Source organism: Sapajus apella, unplaced genomic scaffold (genome assembly GCF_009761245.1).
Source record: "Sapajus apella isolate SASKATOON/1434 unplaced genomic scaffold, GSC_monkey_1.0 scaffold66, whole genome shotgun sequence".
Taxonomy (NCBI): domain Eukaryota; kingdom Metazoa; phylum Chordata; class Mammalia; order Primates; family Cebidae; genus Sapajus; species Sapajus apella.
In genome coordinates, this window is record NW_022437006.1 from 426,682 (window position 1) to 446,251 (window position 19,570).

Consider the following 19,570-nt stretch of genomic DNA (forward strand, 5'->3'; position numbering starts at 1 on the left):
TTCTTTATCCATTTGTTGATTGATGGGCATTTGGGTTGGCTCCACATTTTTGCAATTGCAAATTGTGCTGCTATAAACGTGTGTGCAAGTATCTTTTTCATATAATGACTTCTTTTCCTCTGGGTAGATACCCAGTAGGGGGATTGCTGGATCAAATGGTAGTTCTACTTTTAGTTCTTTAAGGAATTTCCACACTGTTTTCCACAGTGGTTGTACTAGTTTCCATTCCCACCAGCAGTGTAGAAGTGTTCCCCCTTCACTGCATCTATACCAACATCTATTATTTTCTTCTTTTTCTTTTTCTTTTTTTTGAGACAGAGTCTCAGCTCTGTCATCTAGGCCTGAATGCAGTGGTGTGATCTTGGCTTACTGCAACTTCCACCTCCTGGGTTCAAGAGATTCTCCTGCCTCAGCCTCCCAAGTAGCTGGGATTACAGGTGCATGCCACCACACCCAGCTAATTTTCATATTTTTAGTAGAGTTGGGGTTTCACCATGTTGGCCAGGCTGGTCTTAAACTCCTGACCTTTGGTGATCCACTCACCACGGCATCCCAAAGTGCTGGGATTACAGGCATGAGCCACCATGCATGGCCTGATTTTTTTATTATGGCCATTCTTGCAGGAGTAAGGTGGTATCACATTGTGGTTTTGGTTTGCATTTCTGCAATCATTAGTGATATTGAACATTTTGTCATGTTTTTGGCCATTTGTACATATTCTTTTGAGAATTGTCTATTCATGTCCTTAGCCCACTTTTTGATGGGACTGTTTGCTTTTTTCTTGCTAACTTGTTTGAGTTTGTTCTAGATTCTGGATATCAGTCCTTTGTCAGATGTGTACATTGTGAGGATTTTCTCCCACTCTGTGGGTTATCTGTTTACTCTGCTGACTGTTCCTTTTGCTGTGCAAAGGCTCTTTAGTTTAATTAAGTCCCAGCTATTTATCTTTGCACTGAATGGTAAAATTATAAATAAATTATAGCATATCCATGCTATGGAATACTACTTAGCAATAAAAAGGAATGAAATATTAACATATGCAACAACATGGATCAATCTTGCAAACATTATGCTAAGTGAAAGAAGTAAAAGAAAGAAATAAAAACCAAAATACTATATTATATTTTGCAGAATTCCATTTATATAAAATTGAATTTATATACAATTGTAGAAAAGGAAAAACAATGACAAAGTAAATCAGTGGTTGCCAAAGAGAGGGTCACAGAAGGGGATCAACTACAAAGGACCAGAGACCAAAAAACAAAAAAAAAAAAAGAAAAGAAAACCACAGAGAAAACAGAAAACTTTTTAGGGTGATGAAAAGGTTCTATATATTAATTGTGGTAGTGGTTATATGGCTGTATAACATTTGCCAAAATTTATCTAATTATACACATAAAATGAATGAATTTTCTTGTATGTAAATTATACCTCAGTTACACCTGAAAATTTTCAGAAAACATAATTCTGAATAACACAAGTTGTAAAAGGACATATATATTATGAAACTATATAAAACAATGCTATATCTTATTTATGGATTTATACATAATAGGAAAAGGATCCATTTCTGTCTCAGCAAGGTCCACAGGAAAAAAAGAAAGAAAAAGTTCAAGCGATTCTTCTGCCTCAGCCTCCAGAAACCAAAATCCTGGGATAAAAGACTTCTTAATATATTTAGAAATAGGTTACAAGTGCATTAGCCATTCAATTCAAAGGATGTACACAAATTTGAGATCTTTTTTAGGCCAGGTGTGGTGGCTCACACCTGTAATCCCAGCACTTTGGGAGGCTGAGGCAAGAGGATGGCCTGAGGTCAGGAGTTTGTGAGAAGCCTGGCCAACATGATGAAACCCTGTCTCTACTAAAAATACAAAATTAGCCGATGGCACACGTCTGTAGTCCCAGCTACTTGGGAGGCTGAGGCACGAGAATTGCTTGAACCTGGGAGGTGGAGGTTGCAGTGAGCAGAGATTGTGCCACTGCACTCCAGCCTGGGCAACAGTGCAAGACTCTGTCTCAAAAAAAAAAATCTTTTTAAATGATCGTACAATGTGGCTATTGAAAAATAGAATGAAAGGATGGCAAGAGAATTAGTACTACTGGTAGAAATATCAGTCAGACTTGGAATCCTATTATAAATTTAGACTAATAAATATTCACAATCTTCATCCATAATGAGATGGTTCTTAAATCTGTTAGAAGCTAAAGCTTCTGGCAAATAAGACATTTTACTGGAAGTAAAATGAGTTTTTATTTTAAAATACCTTTATTTTATTTCCTTAACAGTTTATATTAACTCTGGCAATAAAGAGATAGAAACCCCCTCCCCCAAAAAAGTCCATAAAATACTTAACTGATAAAGCATTGGTTATCTGCTAGGTTTTAAAAATAATTTCGGAGAATATAAAAATTTAATCACCACTATCTTTAAAATTATTTTTAAATTACCTCTAATTTCTTGGCACAAGGTCCGCTAACAAGTGCAATCACACCACTGTCAGATACCTAAGCAAAGGGAAAAAGAAACACAGCCCATGAGAGCAGACAATGGAAGTAGAATTTTTAAAAATGTATTACTTATTTAGATACAGTCTTATTGCTTCCCATTCAACAAACGTGTGTTTTAGCCATATATCATATATACCTTCCACCCTTGTTACTTGAGAGGAATGTGCCAAAATATATTGCAATTACTTAACCATAAAAGCATGAAATAGTCAATAATTTCAACAAAACCAAAATGAACTAATTATTATACGTTCTTATTAGTCATGAAAATACATTTGGCAAACACATTTGGCCTATATGTCATTTACCTGAGTAGCTGAAAAGTCAACACACTGCAAAAACGGGCAGTTTTTTCCTAATGCATGTAAGGACACATCAGTAATACTTAAGCAGCCACCTAAATCGATGATCTTTAACAGCTGGCAATTGAGTGCAAGAGCAACGACTCCTTCATCAGTGAGATTGCAGCACCGTTTCAGAGAAGCTTCATGTAGGTATGAACAAGATGAAGCCACAGCTTTTATTCCTGAGGGAAAATATATCTTAATACAAACCCAATATTGGGGAAAAAAAGGTCTATAGAGGGGGAAAAAGGTTAGGATTCACTAATTCATCTAATAGTGACATTGAACAATGAAGTCTGTCTAGCTATAAAAAACTATGCATTGTACAAACTGTTAGGAGAGTGCCTGGTAAATTTAATCTAATGATTAATTCTTTTGTAATACGGCATCGAAGAAACCTTAACAAAATATGAACTGGCCATTTGTTGTTCCACTATACCAGGCAAAATATTTAAAATATAGACATATGCATCCATGATTTATTTAATCTTTACTTTTTAGTAATTTGAGACAGACTATCCCCATGTCACCCAGGCTGGAGTAGTGGTGCAATCTTGACTCATTTCAACCTCTACCTCCCAGGCTCAAGGTATTCTCCCTCCTCAGTCTCCCAAGTAGCTAGGACTACAGGGTACACTACCATGCCTGGCTAATTTTTGTATTTTTTGTAGAGATGCGGTGGGGGTGGGAGGCAGTTCACCGTGCTGGCCAGGCTGGCTGAACTCCTCAGCTCAAGCAGTCCACCAGCCTACCAGCTAAAAAAGTGCTGGGATTACTGGTAGAAGCCACCTAGCCTGGCCCATGTTTATGTTAAACATGTTTAAAATACAAGGTAATGACTTACCCAGTGTCTTTCTTAACATTGAGCACTGATTATAAGCAAGAATTCTGCCGGGCACGGTGGCTCAAGCCTGTAATCCCAGCACTTTGGGAGGCCGAGGCAGGTGGATCACGAGGTCAAGAGATCGAGACCATCCTGGTCAACACGGTGAAACCCCGTCTCTACTAAAAATACAAAAAATTAGCTGGGCATGGTGGCGCGTGCCTGTAATCCCAGCTACTCGGGAGGCTGAGGCAGGAGAATTGCCTGAACCCAGGAGGCGGAGGTTGCAGTGAGCCGAGATCTCGCCATTGCACTCCAGCCTGGGTAACAAGCTCCGTCCCCCCCAAAAAAAAAAAAAGAATTCTAACGTGGATTATTTTCTTTGAATCTTTTTACTGATAAATATAATTCGTATTTCTTTGACATCTTCATACTCTCTTTTGACGTATTTTCTCCCTTACTCCACAATTTTACCAGACAGTGAATAGTAATCTACTAATGTACTCAGTATTAATAAACATACCTTCTGAAGTTACGGAAGTTCGATTCCCTTTTGAACAATTTAAATTTAATTTCTTCAGTTTTCTACAGGTAGACAGGTGCAGGAGAGCAACATCTGATATGTCGCAGCTCCGTAGGTCTAGAGTTTGGACTTCAGGATGTAAAATCTGTAACAAATAAGTGATTTTGAAAAATTGTTTCTTTTTAAAATTTTATCATTATTATTATTATTATTATTACTATTTTGAGACAGAGTCTCACTCTGCCGCCATGCTGGAGTGCAGTGCTGTGATCTTGGCTCATGGCAACCTCAACTAGTTCAAGCAATTCTCCTGCCTCAGCCTCCCGAGTAGCTGGGACTACAGGTGCGCGCCACCATGCCCAGCTAATTTTTGCAGTTTTAGTAGGTGGGGTCTCACTATGTTGGCCAGGATGGTCTCCATCTCTTGACCTCGTGATCTGCCCATCTCGGCCTCCCAACCCAAACTCTTGGGATTACAGGCGTGAGCCACCACAGCTAGCCGATTATTTCTTTCTATAAATACATTTATTCCATATTCAGTGTTTTGGTGGTCATAACAGACAAGTGGCTGATGTAAAATACAGCAAAGAATACAGAAGTATATCCATGTGGAGACAGACACATAAAGCAGGAGAAAACCAAGTCAACCTCCAGCTGGAGGTGCAGCTTTCACTGCTAGCAAAGTCCTTATTGGGACAAAAAGCACTGCTGAGATGGCTTATTCAGGGAAAGGATCCATAGACCTGAGAAGCTTAACCAATGTGGCAGTGAGTAATAATCCTCTGGTAGCTGCTGTCATTAGAGACTCTCCCTATGAGCCTCTGGGCTTAGGAAGTATGAGTCTTTAATCACTTGTGTACCAAGTGCTTACAGAGCACTAGAATTGCTTATCTAGAATATTTGCCTTCTGTGAGATATGGCAAGGTTTCTCATTTATTTATTTATTTTTTTTAAAGATGGGGTTTCACCATGTTGGTCAGGCTGGTCTTGAACTCCTGACCACAGGTGATCTGCCCGCCTTGGTCTCCAAAGTGCTTGGATTACAGGCGTGAGCCACCATGCCCGTCCGTAAGGTTTCTCTTCAAACAGCCTGCTCAACCTTTTATTCAATTCCCAGTACCTCCCCCTACTTTCTTCTTTTCTTCTTTCTGATTTTACTGCATGCCTAGACCTGCCACAACACCATGGAGTTATCAGCACCAGCTCATATTCCTACACTTATTTAAAAAAAGACTGAGTCTCTAGTCCACCACAGACAACCCCTTCCTCCTCTCCCCTCTCTACCGTCATGGGTCCACCTTATCTAAAGTAGTTTAAATGTTTAACCAATCGGGTCTAGTGTAGATTGTGCAGTTCGACCCCAGCCAATGGGGAAAGGACACAGAGACAGAGTTGCATTGGAAATAAAAGCTTCTATTCGCCTTTATTTGGGGTGCTCTCGTGGCCAGCCTTACAAAAGGCACCCTTCTACACAGAAGTAAATTTACTTTACTGAAAAATCCTTTGAGTACTCACTTTTCCTTACAACTCCAAGCTTTATTTCTAACATATATCATTATTTTTGGGATCTAATACAAACAATTCTAGAATTATTGGGTGTTTTCTTAAGGTTGACAAATAGGTTAATTCCTAAGCATTTTGAGACCTTTCCTAGGAGTATTTTTCTGTTCTTTATTTTTTTCCAAAATAGAAATGGCTTCACCTTTCTGAAAATAAAAATAATGTATTATTATTGTAAAACATTCAGACAATAAGCCAAGCATAGTAGTTCATGCCTATAATCCCAGCACTTTGGGAGGCGGAGGCGGAGGCTGAGGCTGGTGGATCATGTGATATCAGGAATTTGAGACCAGCCTGGCCAACATGATGAAGCCCCATGTCTACTAAAAAAAAAAAAAAAAAAAAAAAATAGCCAGGTGTGGTGGCACACCTGTAATTCCAGCTACTCAGGAGGCTGAGGCAGGAGAATTGCTTGAACCCAGGAGGCAGAGGTTGAAGTGAGCTGAGACTGCACCACTGCACTCCAGCCTGGGCAACAGAGCCAGACTCTGTCTCAGAAAAACAAAAACAAAACCAAAAACAAACAAAAAACATTCAGACAATATAGAAAAACTATAGTAAGTTATAATAACGGATTTCTATTTATTAAGTGCTTACCAAGAAGGGTACTAAGTGTCATATATATTATGTTATTTAATATTCTCTCTCTCTCTTCTACCCTAAGGGGTTGGTCATTGTCATTTTACAAATAGGGAATTGAGACCCTGAGAGCTAGTAGCCTACATAAAGAACATAGCCAAAAGGAGCAGAGGTAGGATTGGAATCCAGGTCCTTTAAATTCCAAAGCCTATATTTTTAACCCCTATAGCTAAAATTATCTATAATACCAATACCCAGAGATAAAATTATATTCATTTTTAAAAAATTTTAGATTCAGGGGTACCTGTGCAGGTTACATAGATATACTGTGTGATGCTAAAGTTTAGCTTCAATTGAACCCATCATCCAAACAGTGAACACAGTACCTGACAGGTAGGTTTTTAACCCTTGCTTCCCTCCCTCCTTCCTCCCTTTTGAAGTCCTCAGTGTGTATTGTTTCCATCTTTATGTCTGTGTGCACCCAATGATTAGCTCCCACTTATAAGTGAGAGCATGTGGTATTTGGTTTTCTGTGTCTGCATTAATTCACTTAGGATAATGGCCTCCAGCTGCATCCATGTTGCTGTAAAGGACAAGATTTTGTGGCTGCATATATTCATTTTGATGTTTTTTTGAGTTTAAAAAACTCTTTGAAGAACAACAGGATCAGACCACATATAAGATGAGCCCTTTTTTATGAAATCAATAGATTGTGGTTGCATACTATTCCATTTTCAGCAAGTACCGTAACTTATTAAATGCACTGGCAAACACTTGAGTTGAACATTTAGGTTGTTTTACGGATGCAATGTTGTGCCGTGATTAAGAACATGTGTTCTGCAGGCAGACTGCCCAAGCTGGAACTCTATGATTGTGATCAAGCTCAGTTTTCTCTCTGTGCTTCACTAGCCTTATTATTAAAACAGATGATATGTTGTGAGAAATAAAGGTGTCTTGCTTATAACATATGCTATACAAAACTATGCTTATTATTACAAATGATATTATAATGACTATACCTGTGTACTTTTCTATTATCTTCCTGAGATTTCTACAGGACGTAAATTGTTGAGTTAATAATAAGCAAATCTGTAGATCTTTTGACAGTTAATGCCACTGTCCTTCTAAAAGGTTATTTTAAAATCAATTTACACTCTCACTAGTAGGACATAAAAGTGACAGTTTCTCCACACTATAGCTAACATTGGGTTTTGGGTTTTTTCTTAAGTCTCTGCCATACTGAAAGGCAAACTGTCACATTGATGACTAGTGAGGTTAAATATCCTTTGATATGTTATTGGAGATTTGTATTTTTTCCTCTGAGTATTTCCTGATTCTTCTGGTTTTTTATTTGGTTGTTTTGTTTTTCTTATTGGTTTGAAGGAATTCTTTATATTGTCAAGATAAAAAAGCCCTTAGATTTTCATAGATATTGTAAATATTTTTCCAAGTGTTTGACTTTGTTTCTTTTTTCTTCTTGCCATAAGGAAATCTGTAGTTTTATGTAATCAAATCCATCCATGTCTTCTTTTCTTGGTTTCCAACTTTGGTATCCTGTTTAAAAAGGACTTCTCCATTCAGACAGTATAAAAAGATTTAGGAAATACTTCAAAAACAGCCATCCAAAGATGTGTGTAACTTTGTAACAGATGTTGTATCTGGCTTTTTGAATAATGTCATAAGCAGGACTCTCATTAAGGGTAGAGACTAGAGGGAGAATATCCAGAAAAATCATGTCTTGTTTTTCTAGCTCATTCACTCTCTTTACTTCTCCTTTTTATTCAGCTAAAATAAGGTTTCAAAAATGGTAGGGATTGCCATCAAACAAAAACCTAAGTCATTGAAGTGTAAGCTAAAGGGATAGAAAGAAATGAGGATGGTGGAAAAGTGAAGAAAACCACCATTTTTCCACAGTGTCATAATGGTTCATCTATGAGTCACACATAACATTACATACTTCAACAGAACCACCAACAATAAGAACCTGGAAATATGATTCTACTTCCACAGAGCCAAGCAAACTACACCACTAAGATGTCTATGTTCAAATGCAAGCTAACATGAAGAAAAAAAAGCATTATAATAAAGGTATATCAGGTTAATGCAGAAGAAACGTTAGGGACAGGTTGAAGTGCAATTCCAATGTCAAGTCACAGGGCTAGTCACATGCTCTACCATGTGGGCTGGGGCAGTGGCTCACACTTGTAATCCCAGATTTTTGGGAGGTCAAGGTGGACGGATTGCTTGAGTCCAGAAGTTTGAGACCAGCCAGGGCAACATGGTGAAACTCTGTATCTACAAAAAATACAAAAATTATTTGGGTGTAGTGGTGGGCACCTATAGACCTCGGTACTCAGGAGGTGGGAGGATCACCTGAGCCCAGGAGGTGGAGGCTGCAGTGAGCCATGATTATGCCACTGCACTCTAGCCTGGGTGACAGAGATCTTGCCTCAAACAAACAACCAACCACCACAGAAAAACATGCTGGAGTGCTATCATCAGAGCTTGCTTAATTTTAGTTTTGATTATGGGCATTAGGTAGAAGGTAAGGTGAAGTCAGAGAAATTGTGGAGTCCTAATTATGGAAAAGAAGTCAGGCTGGCAGGACCAGGGTAATAAAAACATAAAGCAGATAAGCTATAGGTCTGCCTTTCTTTGTGGCCCAGAACATATAGCCCTCCTGTGCAGACAAGTAAGTAACTTACAAACTTCTTGCTTATCACCAAACACCTCGGCTGACAGAAGGATGCCAGTTAGCTCCCTGCTACCTTGGTGTTGTCAATCAGCCCAAGTTCCATTCTGCATAATCCCCAGCAAGCCTTTGTCTCCTGGCAGTTGGCTCCTCTCTTGCTGGCTCTGCCCGTTGCTCCCTTGCAATGTATTTTCATATTTTCTCTAATAAATCTGCCTTTCTTTACCTATAACTGTCTTGGTAAATTATTTTCCCACCATTTCACCAGCCCGGATAGTTGCTGTTCACCCTCAACAGCAATTAGAGTTCTAGTCTCTGCAGACTAGATGGTGATGACTGCAGAGTGGTGATGGCTGCAAACCCAAAGACAATATTTAAATATAGGTAGTGTAGAAATTGCTAACTAGCATTTTCAGTTTTTGAAACACAAATAGCAAAAAAACAAAAGATAACACAGGAGTAATAGCAAAGGAAATTATCTACTCTGTTATTTAATAACCTTTAAAAATCAGGGGCTGAAGGTTAAGCCCTAATATGAAAGGCTGTTTAGCAGAAGGAAGAGTGATTAACTGTCTTTTCCTGGTGCTTGGGGTTCTCTGCCTTGAAGCTCATCCCTCCAGCCTCTCGCCAGGCCTCCACCTGCTATGTCAGCTCAGTAGGGCTAATACAGTCTTGTTTATAAATAAAAAGAGGAAGCAGATAATCTATAGGTCTGCCTTTCTTTATGGCCCAGAACATATAGCCCTCCAAGAAGCACCACGGGAGGATCTAGCCTCCTTTACTCTTGCTACTACCAGAGAGTCTACACAGATATGCTCACAGGACAGAACAAGACACCTAGAGAGTATCACTATTTCAAAAGAAAAACAAAGATTACTGATTCCATCAGGAGCAGAGGATTTAGAACACAGGGGCTAAAGTTATTAATAAGCATAATAGTATGCTAAAATAAATGAGAAAAGACTAACAAGATAAAACAAGAAACCATAAAATGGTAAATTGGAAATACTAAATATGAAAAATATAGCAGTTGAAAAAAGAACAGTATAAATGAGAAGAGTGATAGATTTTTTTTTTTTAAAGACAGAGTTCTGTTCTTGTTGCCCAGGCTGGCGTGCAATGGCACAATTTTGGCTCTCGCAATCTCTACCTCCTGGGTTCAAGCGATTCTCCTGCCTCAGCCTCCTGAGTAGCTGGGATTACCGGCATGCACCACCACACCTGCCTAATTTTTTTTTTTTTTTTTTTTTTTTTTTTTAGTAGAAGCAGGGTTTCTCCATGTTGGTCAGGCTGGTCTCAAACTCCCAAAGTGCTGACATTACGGGCATGAGCCACTGCTTGAGAACAGTGATTTTTAACTACCGGTCATTATTTATGAATGGATTACAAAATCAGTTTAGCAGACTGTGATCAACATTTTTTAAATAAAATAAGACTAAGTAGAAAAAATAAAATAGAAAAGACCAAATGTACTACACATTATACTGTTACACGTAAGTGTGGTTTGTGTACTAGAGTCACAGTGTAACATATATTTCTTATGTGAGTCTTGACCAAAAAGTTTTACAACTTGTTGAAAACATGGAGGTCAAGGGTACAGGTACCACGAAAACAAGCGTGCATAGAAGGCTAATGGGAGCTGATCAGAGCAACATCATTTACTTCCTGAATGTCATTCTGCAGCTGCTTGACCGTAGAATGTACTTGCTGATGCTGCAGATGAAATTGCTGCTACTTATGAAAAGACTATGATAAGCTGATGACTGAACTTTTTCCAAACCCCCAAATCAAGGACTTCTGCCTAGAAACCCTTATTCTAACTAATGAATTGTTTGATAATCCTTCCCCATCTTTTTCTTTAAAAGACCTCATATATCTCTTAGGACATGTGAATTAAATAGTTAGGACATGATTTCAGATGCCTGTGGAGTCTGTGTTCCTTGAATTGCAATTCTAAAACCACCAATAAACCTTTTTGCTTGGATTTTCAGTCTCCGTGACTGTGGTTGACATGAGAGAAGTGACTGAGACAATAGTGGAAGGAGATTTTTTAGGAACTGTTACATGTGGACATTTTGGTTATCTGGAGGAAATAAAACAAACTCTGATACTTTATAATATTCTAAAATGTGGGCCAGGCACAGTGGCTCACACCTATAATCCCAGCACTTTGGGAGACTGAGACAGGTGGATCACTTGAGCTCGGGAGTTTGAGATTAGTCTGGTCAAGATGATGAAACCCTATCTCTACAAAAAAATGCAAAAAATTAGCCAGGCATGGTGGTAAACACCTATAGTCCCAACTACTCAGGAGGCTGAAGAGGAATCATTTAAGCCCAGGCAATGGAGACTGCAGTAAGCTGAGAGTCTACCATTGTACTCTAGCCTGGGCAACGGAGCAAGATCCTATAACAAACAAACAAAAAAAATTAAAAATGATTACCAGTCTTACCATATACCATTGTTCCAAAAATCTAAAAGCATATCTAAACAGAAAATATAATACACTTGCTTTACAGTTATTCATACTCTTACCTCACTTATATTTGAGTCTGTTATCCGCCCCTGCATGCTCATTATTTTAATCAGTCTATCTTTTATGTTGGGAGGCAAAGGCTTAATGTCTGTGATATATCTGGAAATATTCTTCATGAAGCACCAAAGGCATCTGAAATACAAATACAATACAGTAAATCACATTGGGCCTGCACTGATTCCTAACACTTGTCTTAATGCTATTTGTTAGCACTTAGCCCTTTCATACAAGTGTACGTTTTGGCCGTGTATGGTAGCTCACACCTATAATCCCAACACTTTGGAGGCCCAGGCAGGAGGATTGCTTGAGCTCAGGAGTTTAAGACCAGCCTGGGCAACATGCTGAAAGCCTGTCTCTACAAAAGGAAATAAAAAAATAAGCTAGGCATGGTGGTGTGGGCCTGTAGTCCCAGCCACTTGGGAGGCTGAGGGGTGGAGGATTACTTGGGCCCAGAAGGTTGAGACTGCCGTGAGCTGTGATTGTGCCCCTACACTCCAGCCTGGGCAACAGAACAAGATCCTGTCTCATAAAAAGTATATACATCTTACATTAATACTATATTTAAAACTCTAGCTCTGTAAGTTTCAAAAGCCTAGTCTGCATTAAATTATGGACAAGATGCTCTTCCTCTAAATTTTTTTTAATGCATACCTCATGTACCAAAATGCATTTTAAATGACCAACAAGAGTGTTTTTCCTAAGTTTCTAATTCCTAAGACACATATTCCTAAATAAGCATTATACTGGGACCCACTAATTGAAAAGTTTTATCTGTTAATCCAGCAAACTTGTTTTCACTATTTTTCTTGAAAATTACGTGTATAATGAAATCACTAGAGAAAGAACCATAACCACAAAGATTCTGCAAATAATACAAATCACAGAGATATCAAACTTAGTGCCGGCATTGTACATGCAGAGAGGAGAGTTATCAGGCAACAACAACCAAGAATCTTATGACCAACATATCTATCTGTGGACTGAAATTCAACCATCTGAAAAATTCATACTTTAAACAAACAAAAATCTTATTAATTTCTGTGTACAAATATCCCCACATATACAAAATTTTACATTCATGACTGACTGTGATCTTATACCTGTAATTAATTTTTTTTTTTTTTTTAGACTGAGTCTTACTCTGTCACCCAGGCTGGAGTGCAGTGGCGAGATCTTGGCTCAGTGCAACCTCTGCCTCCCGGGTTCAAGAAATTCTCCTGCCTCAGCCTCTCAAGAAGCTGGGACTACAGGTGTATACCACCACATCCAGCTAATTTTTGTATTTTCAGTAGAGACAGGGCTTTACCATGTTGGCCAGGATGGTCTCGATCTCTTGACCTTGTGATCAGCCTGCCTTGGCCTCCCAAAGAGCTGGGATTATAGGCATGAGCCTCCATGCCCATCCACCTGTGATTAATTTTTTAGTGCAATTTTAATTTTTACTTTTGGTTGCCTACAGTTTCCTCTCTTATTCCTCCCCCTCCATTAGTTTAGCTCTCCACACCAATGTAGCATATATTCTTTCTTATTTTTCTCTGTGCTTGTACACAGAGAAAGGCCTGTGTGGGGGAGGGGTCATTGTCTCCCCACAAATGACCACCACCGTACACTTACTTTTCTACACCATCTTCCATTCAATATCTAATTAAATCCCTTCAAGGCATTAAGCACAGTTCTGATGATCCTTGAATGGCCACATCATATTTCACAGTATGGATCACCTAATTAGTGACCCCCATGCTGACAAGCATTACCACTATTTCAAGGATATATTGTCAGGCTATTTTTCAGAAAGTCTGGAAAACACTTTATATTTCTATTGGTAGTGTTAGAAGGCTCGTTTTCCTCTACATCCTTCCAGCAATAGGTATTACAGCTAGTTTTATTATTTTATGTTTATTTATTCATTCATTTTTTCTGTTACTTTCTTATCTCCATTTCCCACTCCCATTCCTCACCATTCTAGGAAACCATTCTAATGTTCAATGTGTAACTTTTCATTGTGTATTTCCTTTAACACGTTTGTTGTATGCATGCCTTCTGATTTGTATACATGGGACTTGTCATAGATTTGTTGCTTTTCACTCAGCACTATGTTTTCAGGATCACCTACTCTTTAAGTGTTGGAAAGCCTAAAAGGTTAAAATGGTGTCTCACTATTACTTTAACTTGTGTCTCTAACTACTAGTAAACTTAACATCCTTTCATGAACTTGCTGGCTATCTGGATTTTTATTTTTTTATTTTTATTTTTGAGATAGAGTCTTGCTCTTGTCACCCAGAATGGAGTGCAATGGCATGATTTCGGCTCACTGCCCCCTCCACCTCCAGGGTTCAAGCAATTCTCCTGCCTCAGCCTCCCAAGTACCTAGGAATATAGGCACCTGCCACCATGCCCAGCAAATTTTTGTATTTTTAGTAGAGTAGGGGTTTCGCCATGTTGGCCAGGCTGATCTTGAACTCCTTACCTCATGACCTGCTTGCCTCAGTCTCCTAAAGTGCTGGGATTACAGGCATGAGCCACTGTGCCGGCCCTGGATATGCTTTTCTTTCTTTTTTAATTTATTTTGTTAACTACACTGCATTACTGGATATGCTTTTCTGTAAAGTCTATACATATCCTTTGCCTGTTTTATTTTAAAACTGATGCATAATAAATGTACATATTTTCAGGGTACATATGATAGTTTGACATGTTCATATGTATAAAGATCAAATCAGGGTAATTGGGTTATGCATCACCTTAAATATTTATCTTTATGCTAGGAACATTCAAATTATTCTCTTCTAACTTTTTTGAAGTATAAAATAGATTATCATTAACTATAGTCACCCTACTGATCTATGGCACACTACTATTTCTTTTATCTGTGTATTTATACCCATTAATCAACTTCTCTCTATGCCCCCATTCCCTACACTTCCCAGCCTCTGTTAACCACCCATCTACTCGCTATTTTCATGACATCCACTTTTTTTTAGCTCCCAAATATGAATGAGAACATGTGACATTTGTCTTACTGTGTTTGGCTTACTTCACTTAACATAATGAGCTCTAGTTCCATCCATGTTGTTGCATATGACAGAATTCATTCCTTCCCTCCCTACTTTCCTTGCTTCCTTCCCTTCCTTCCTCCCTTCTTCTCTCCTAAGATGGGGTCTTGCTCTGTTGCCTAGGTTGGGGTGCAATGGTGCAATCACAGCTCACTGCAGCCTTAACCTCCTGGGCTCAAGAGATCCTCCTGCCTCAGCCTCTAGAGGCATGCTTACCACACTTGAGTAAGATTTCATTATTATTTTATTTTTTCTTATTTTACTTTTTTTGAGACGATGTCTTGCACTGTCACTCAGGCTGGAGTGCAGTGGTGCAATCTCAGCTCACTGCAACCTCTGCTTCCCGGGTTCAAGTGATTCTCCTGCCTTAGCCTCCTGAGTAGCTGGGATTACAGGCACGTGCTGCCACATCCTGCTAATTATTGTATTCTTAGTAGAGATGGGGTTTCGCTACTTTGGCCAGGCTGGTCTCGAACCCTTGACCCCGTGATCTGCCCACCTTGGCCTCTCAAAGTGCTAGGAATACAGGTGTGAGTCACTGCAACTAGTTGAATTCATTATTTTTTAGTGGCTGAATAATATTCCATTGTATATATGTACTGTACCACATTTTCTTCATTCATCCACTGATTCCATATTTTGGTTATTACAAATAGTGCTGTAATAAACACGAGTGCGGATATCTCTTCTATGTATTTACTTCTTTTCTTTTGGACATTTACCCAGTAGTGAAATTGCTGAATTATACAGTAGTTCCATTTTTAGTTTTTTGAGGACCATTTTGTTATTTTTTGACAAATGTGTAAGAGCTCTTTGTTGTGGCCATATACATGCTTTATATATTCAGAGAATTTATACTATCTACATGAGAAATGTAATGTTCTCTCTGTGTCTTATACATATGTGTGTGTATAAGTATCTCTCTCCATGTATGTGTATGTGTTTGCCTATAAATATGTTTGGTGTATATGTTTATTTACAGCATTATCTAATTCTACTATATTCTCATTTTTCTACTAAATATGTGTAATTTCTATTTATGATATTTGTAATTTAAAATCAAGTTTTCCTTTCATTTCTGCAAGTTTTTGCTTATTCTTGTTTTATAATAAAAATTTCAAAAATACAGAAATATAAAATAGGATGATATACATATATGTACCCCAAACCTAGAATTTGATTACTCTTTTATCATATTTGTGTCAGATATCTCAAGACAAAACATTTCTGATTAAGACCAAGCATGGTAGCTTATGCCTGTAATCCCAGCACTTTGGGAGGCTGAGGCAGGAGGCTCACTTGAGCCCAGGAGTTCAAGACCAGCCTAGGCAACATGGCAAAACCCTGTCTCTACAAATAATACACAAACTAGCTGGATGTGGTGGTGTGAACTTGTAGTCCCAGCTACCTGGGGGACTGGGGGGCTGCTGAGGTGGGAGGATCATTTAAGCCCAGGAGGTTGAGGCTGCAGTGAGCTGTGGCTGCACCACTGCACTCCAGCCTGGATGACAGAGCTAGACCTTGTCTCAAAAAAAAAAATTTTTTTTTCAGATAAAATTAAAGCCTCATTTGTATACTTGCTTTGTTTATGTATCTCTCTTTGTAGAGACAATTACTACCATTAAGTTTTAAAAATAGTTCCTGTCCATAATTTTATTATACTTTTAATACTTATATATATCTATAAATAAATTATTTTTTAAAAATATAAAGTTCCCTTAAATCATTTCACAGGAGTTGCTACAGCAGCATGGAAAGTTATTTAAGTATTATGATTCTCTCAAAGCTGTACTATGAGTTGGGGGTAAAGAAAACAGGCCAAAAAAAAGGTTTCAATTCTCAAATTATCACTTCTATGGCAGGAAAGTATTACAACACACCCCCACCTGTAACGTAATGCAAGCAAACCACTAAATATCTCCAAGAGGAAGCTCAAGATTCCCTCTAAACTCTTCTCTGGAAACACCATTTGTGCCTTTAATCTGCCTTTAAAATTTTTATTTATTTATCTATCTTGAGACAGGGTCTCACTGGAGTGTAATGGTATCATCACAGCTCATTGCAGCCTCAATCTCCAAGGCTCAAGTGATCCTCTTACCTCAGCCTCCCAAATAGTTGGGTTACAGGCATGCACCAGCACAATCAGTTAATTTTTTGTATTTCTTGTAGAGATGGGGTCTCTATGTGTTGTCCAGGCTGGTCTTGAACTCCTGGGCTCAAGTAAGCCTCTTGCCTTGGCCTCGCAAACTGCTGGGATTACAGGCATGAGCCCTGTGCTCAGCCTTAATCTGCCTTTTAAACAGTAACACAGAACAAAAAAAGATTGTTTGCAAATAAACATTTGAAAGAATATAGCAACAGCCGATCAGGGTTCAGGCATTGAAACAAAGCAATGATTGTAGAAGAAGACAATATAAACAACTCTGGAGCAAGAAACTCAAAAGCAGAGACTTTGCAGTAGTGTGTGTGCTGGTTATTTCCATTGACCTAAAGGCTCTACCTGAAAAAAATATAAACTAGGAGGGTCTTGATAACTTATTACCTGAATAGAAAGAAGTCAGTCACTGCCACCAACAACACTGTGCAATTTTATTAACCATTCAAGTCCAGTAGCATCTGGTAAAATTAGGACAGAATTGGGATTTAAAAATGAACAAATATTCAGTACCTAACAGTTCAAAACAAGCCACTACATACTCTTTTCACAAAATGTTTCACAAAGCCAATACAGTACTAGCCATTAACCCAGTACACAAAGTGTACTGAAGTAGTAAAGATGCAACAAGAAAAATAGTTACGTTAGAAAGACTAAGACTTTAGAAAGAGTAAAACTCTTTTAGTTTCTTCCCTTTAGCTCCTAAAACAACATCATGTAGTCTGAATCTACCTATCTAGTCTTATGTCAGCTAGAATGTTTGTTAGGAGCAAAAAATAAAATGACACTGGCTATAGTCTGGACATTCAGGAATAAGAACGGGGAGAAAGTCAGTTCTCAGAACAGATTAGCTTCAGTCTCATCAGCAGGATCTCTGGATTCTTTGCTCTTCCGCATTTCTTCAATGTGCTTATCTTTCTCTGCAAACACTCCAGTGTGGTAGCCATTTGCGACTTCCTGTTCTCTTTATTAGCTTCCATATTGTGGGTCAGCTACTCTTCTGTTTTAGTGAAGCTGTTCTCTCTCTTTTTTTTTTCCTGAAGCACTTCTTTCTCCTGCTTTCATTTTTCAGCAAGCTGCTTCAAGATCTTAGCTTTGCAGGGCTTGTGTCTTTTTTCTGAAGCTTCTAATTTATTCTCAATTTCCTCCAGTGAAATATCTTTCTTCTTTGGAGGGGAAATGAGGAACTCTGGGATAGATTATTTTGACTGGGGTCTGAAAATCAGCTCAAAAGCCCAGCCTGAGGCACACTTCTTCAGTGCTTTTACCTGGATATTAGAAGAAGCCACGGTGAATAAAAGACAAGAGACTAGGATGGGCCCAGTGGCTCACGCCTGTAATCCCAGCACTTTGGGAGGCCGAGGTGGGCGGATCACTTGAGGTCAGGAGTTTGAGACCAGCCTGACCAACATGAAGAAACCCTGTCTCTACTAAAAATACAAAGTTAGCTGGGCATGGTGGCGCATGCCTGTAATCCTAGCTACTTAGATGGCTGAAGCAGGAGAATTGCTTGAACCCAGGAGGCGGAGACGGTGGTGATCTGAGGTCATGCCATTGCACTCCAGCTTGAGCAATGACAGCAAAATGCCATCTCAAAAAAAAAAAAAAAAAAAGACAAGAGACTGGCACTGTATTCTACAAAATCCACTGGGATAAGGAAAACCCTGCTCAGTCCGAGCCACCTGACCATACTCTGAGCTGTTTTCTATATTTATAAAATTTAAGAGTAGTATATTAAGTTTCCTAACATGACTAAATCTGACTAAACTACATGACAGGTTTCCTTTTCATGAGACTGTGGTGCTAATTGCAAATTCATGGTCACATTTTCTTATGGAATATTCCTTTTATTATTAAGTAATGTCTCTATCCGTAGTCATGGTTTTTACTTTACAGACTATTCTGTTTGGTTTCAGTATTGCTCCATCACTTTTCCTTGGTTTCTTTTGCTCAACATTATGTTTGTGAAATTCATCTGCATTTTTACAGGTAGCTATAGAGTGTTCATTTCAATTTTCACATTGTTCATGTCCATTTTCACTGATGTATTATATTCTGTTGTTTACCAATTTATTCTACTGTGACTATACAGTTGGGTTGTAACTCTTTACTGTTATGAATGATATTAATATGAATATTCTTAGACATGTCTTTTGGTACACATGTATCTGTTTCTGAGTATGTATATATATACATACATACATATATATACACATACATATATTTATATATATATATATATATATTTATACATCTAGCAGTGGAACTGCTGGCCCATAGAGTAGACATATGTTTAGCTTAATTCCAGTTTTCCAAAGTGGTTGTGCCCAATCACAATCCTACCATTGGTGAATGAGCATTCCTGTGGTCTGTATCCTTGCCAACATTTGGCACTGTTAATCTTTTAAATTTAGCCATTTTAGTGAATGTATAATAGCGATGCAATGTGGCTTTAAATTGCAATCTCCGATTAATATGAGTACACATTAATCTTTTTATTGTCTAGTTGGAGATCTTCTTTTGTGGAGTATCTACTCAAGGATTTTGCCCTCTTTCATTTTGGGTTATGTTTATTACTGATATATAGGAATTCATGTTATATTCTGGATATAAACCTTCTGTTTATGTGTTGCAAAATATTCCCCCATTCTGTGGATTGCCTTTCCACTTTCTTAATCATGTCTTTTGCTGAAGAGTATATTCTAATATAGTCCAAATTATCAGTGTTTTCATATACAGCAAGTGATTTTTTTGTCCTGTTTATAAACTTTCCCCGTCCTAAGTTCATGAAGAT

General features: G+C 38.3%; 1 protein-coding gene across 6 annotated transcripts in view; it reads right to left on the reverse strand.

The window, feature by feature from the left end:
• The window catches only part of AMN1 (antagonist of mitotic exit network 1 homolog), a 74,970-nt gene that overhangs the window by 31,553 nt on the left and 23,847 nt on the right, over window positions 1-19,570 (reverse strand). For all 6 annotated transcript variants that reach the window (XM_032248261.1, XM_032248265.1, XM_032248266.1 and 3 more), the window contains exons 2-5: window positions 11,568-11,700; window positions 4,202-4,346; window positions 2,820-3,037; window positions 2,452-2,508 (exon numbers count right to left, since the gene is read on the reverse strand). In XM_032248261.1, the coding sequence (XP_032104152.1) occupies window positions 2,452-2,508; window positions 2,820-3,037; window positions 4,202-4,346; window positions 11,568-11,700 (553 nt within the window). The remainder of the gene's footprint in view (window positions 1-2,451; window positions 2,509-2,819; window positions 3,038-4,201; window positions 4,347-11,567; window positions 11,701-19,570) is intronic.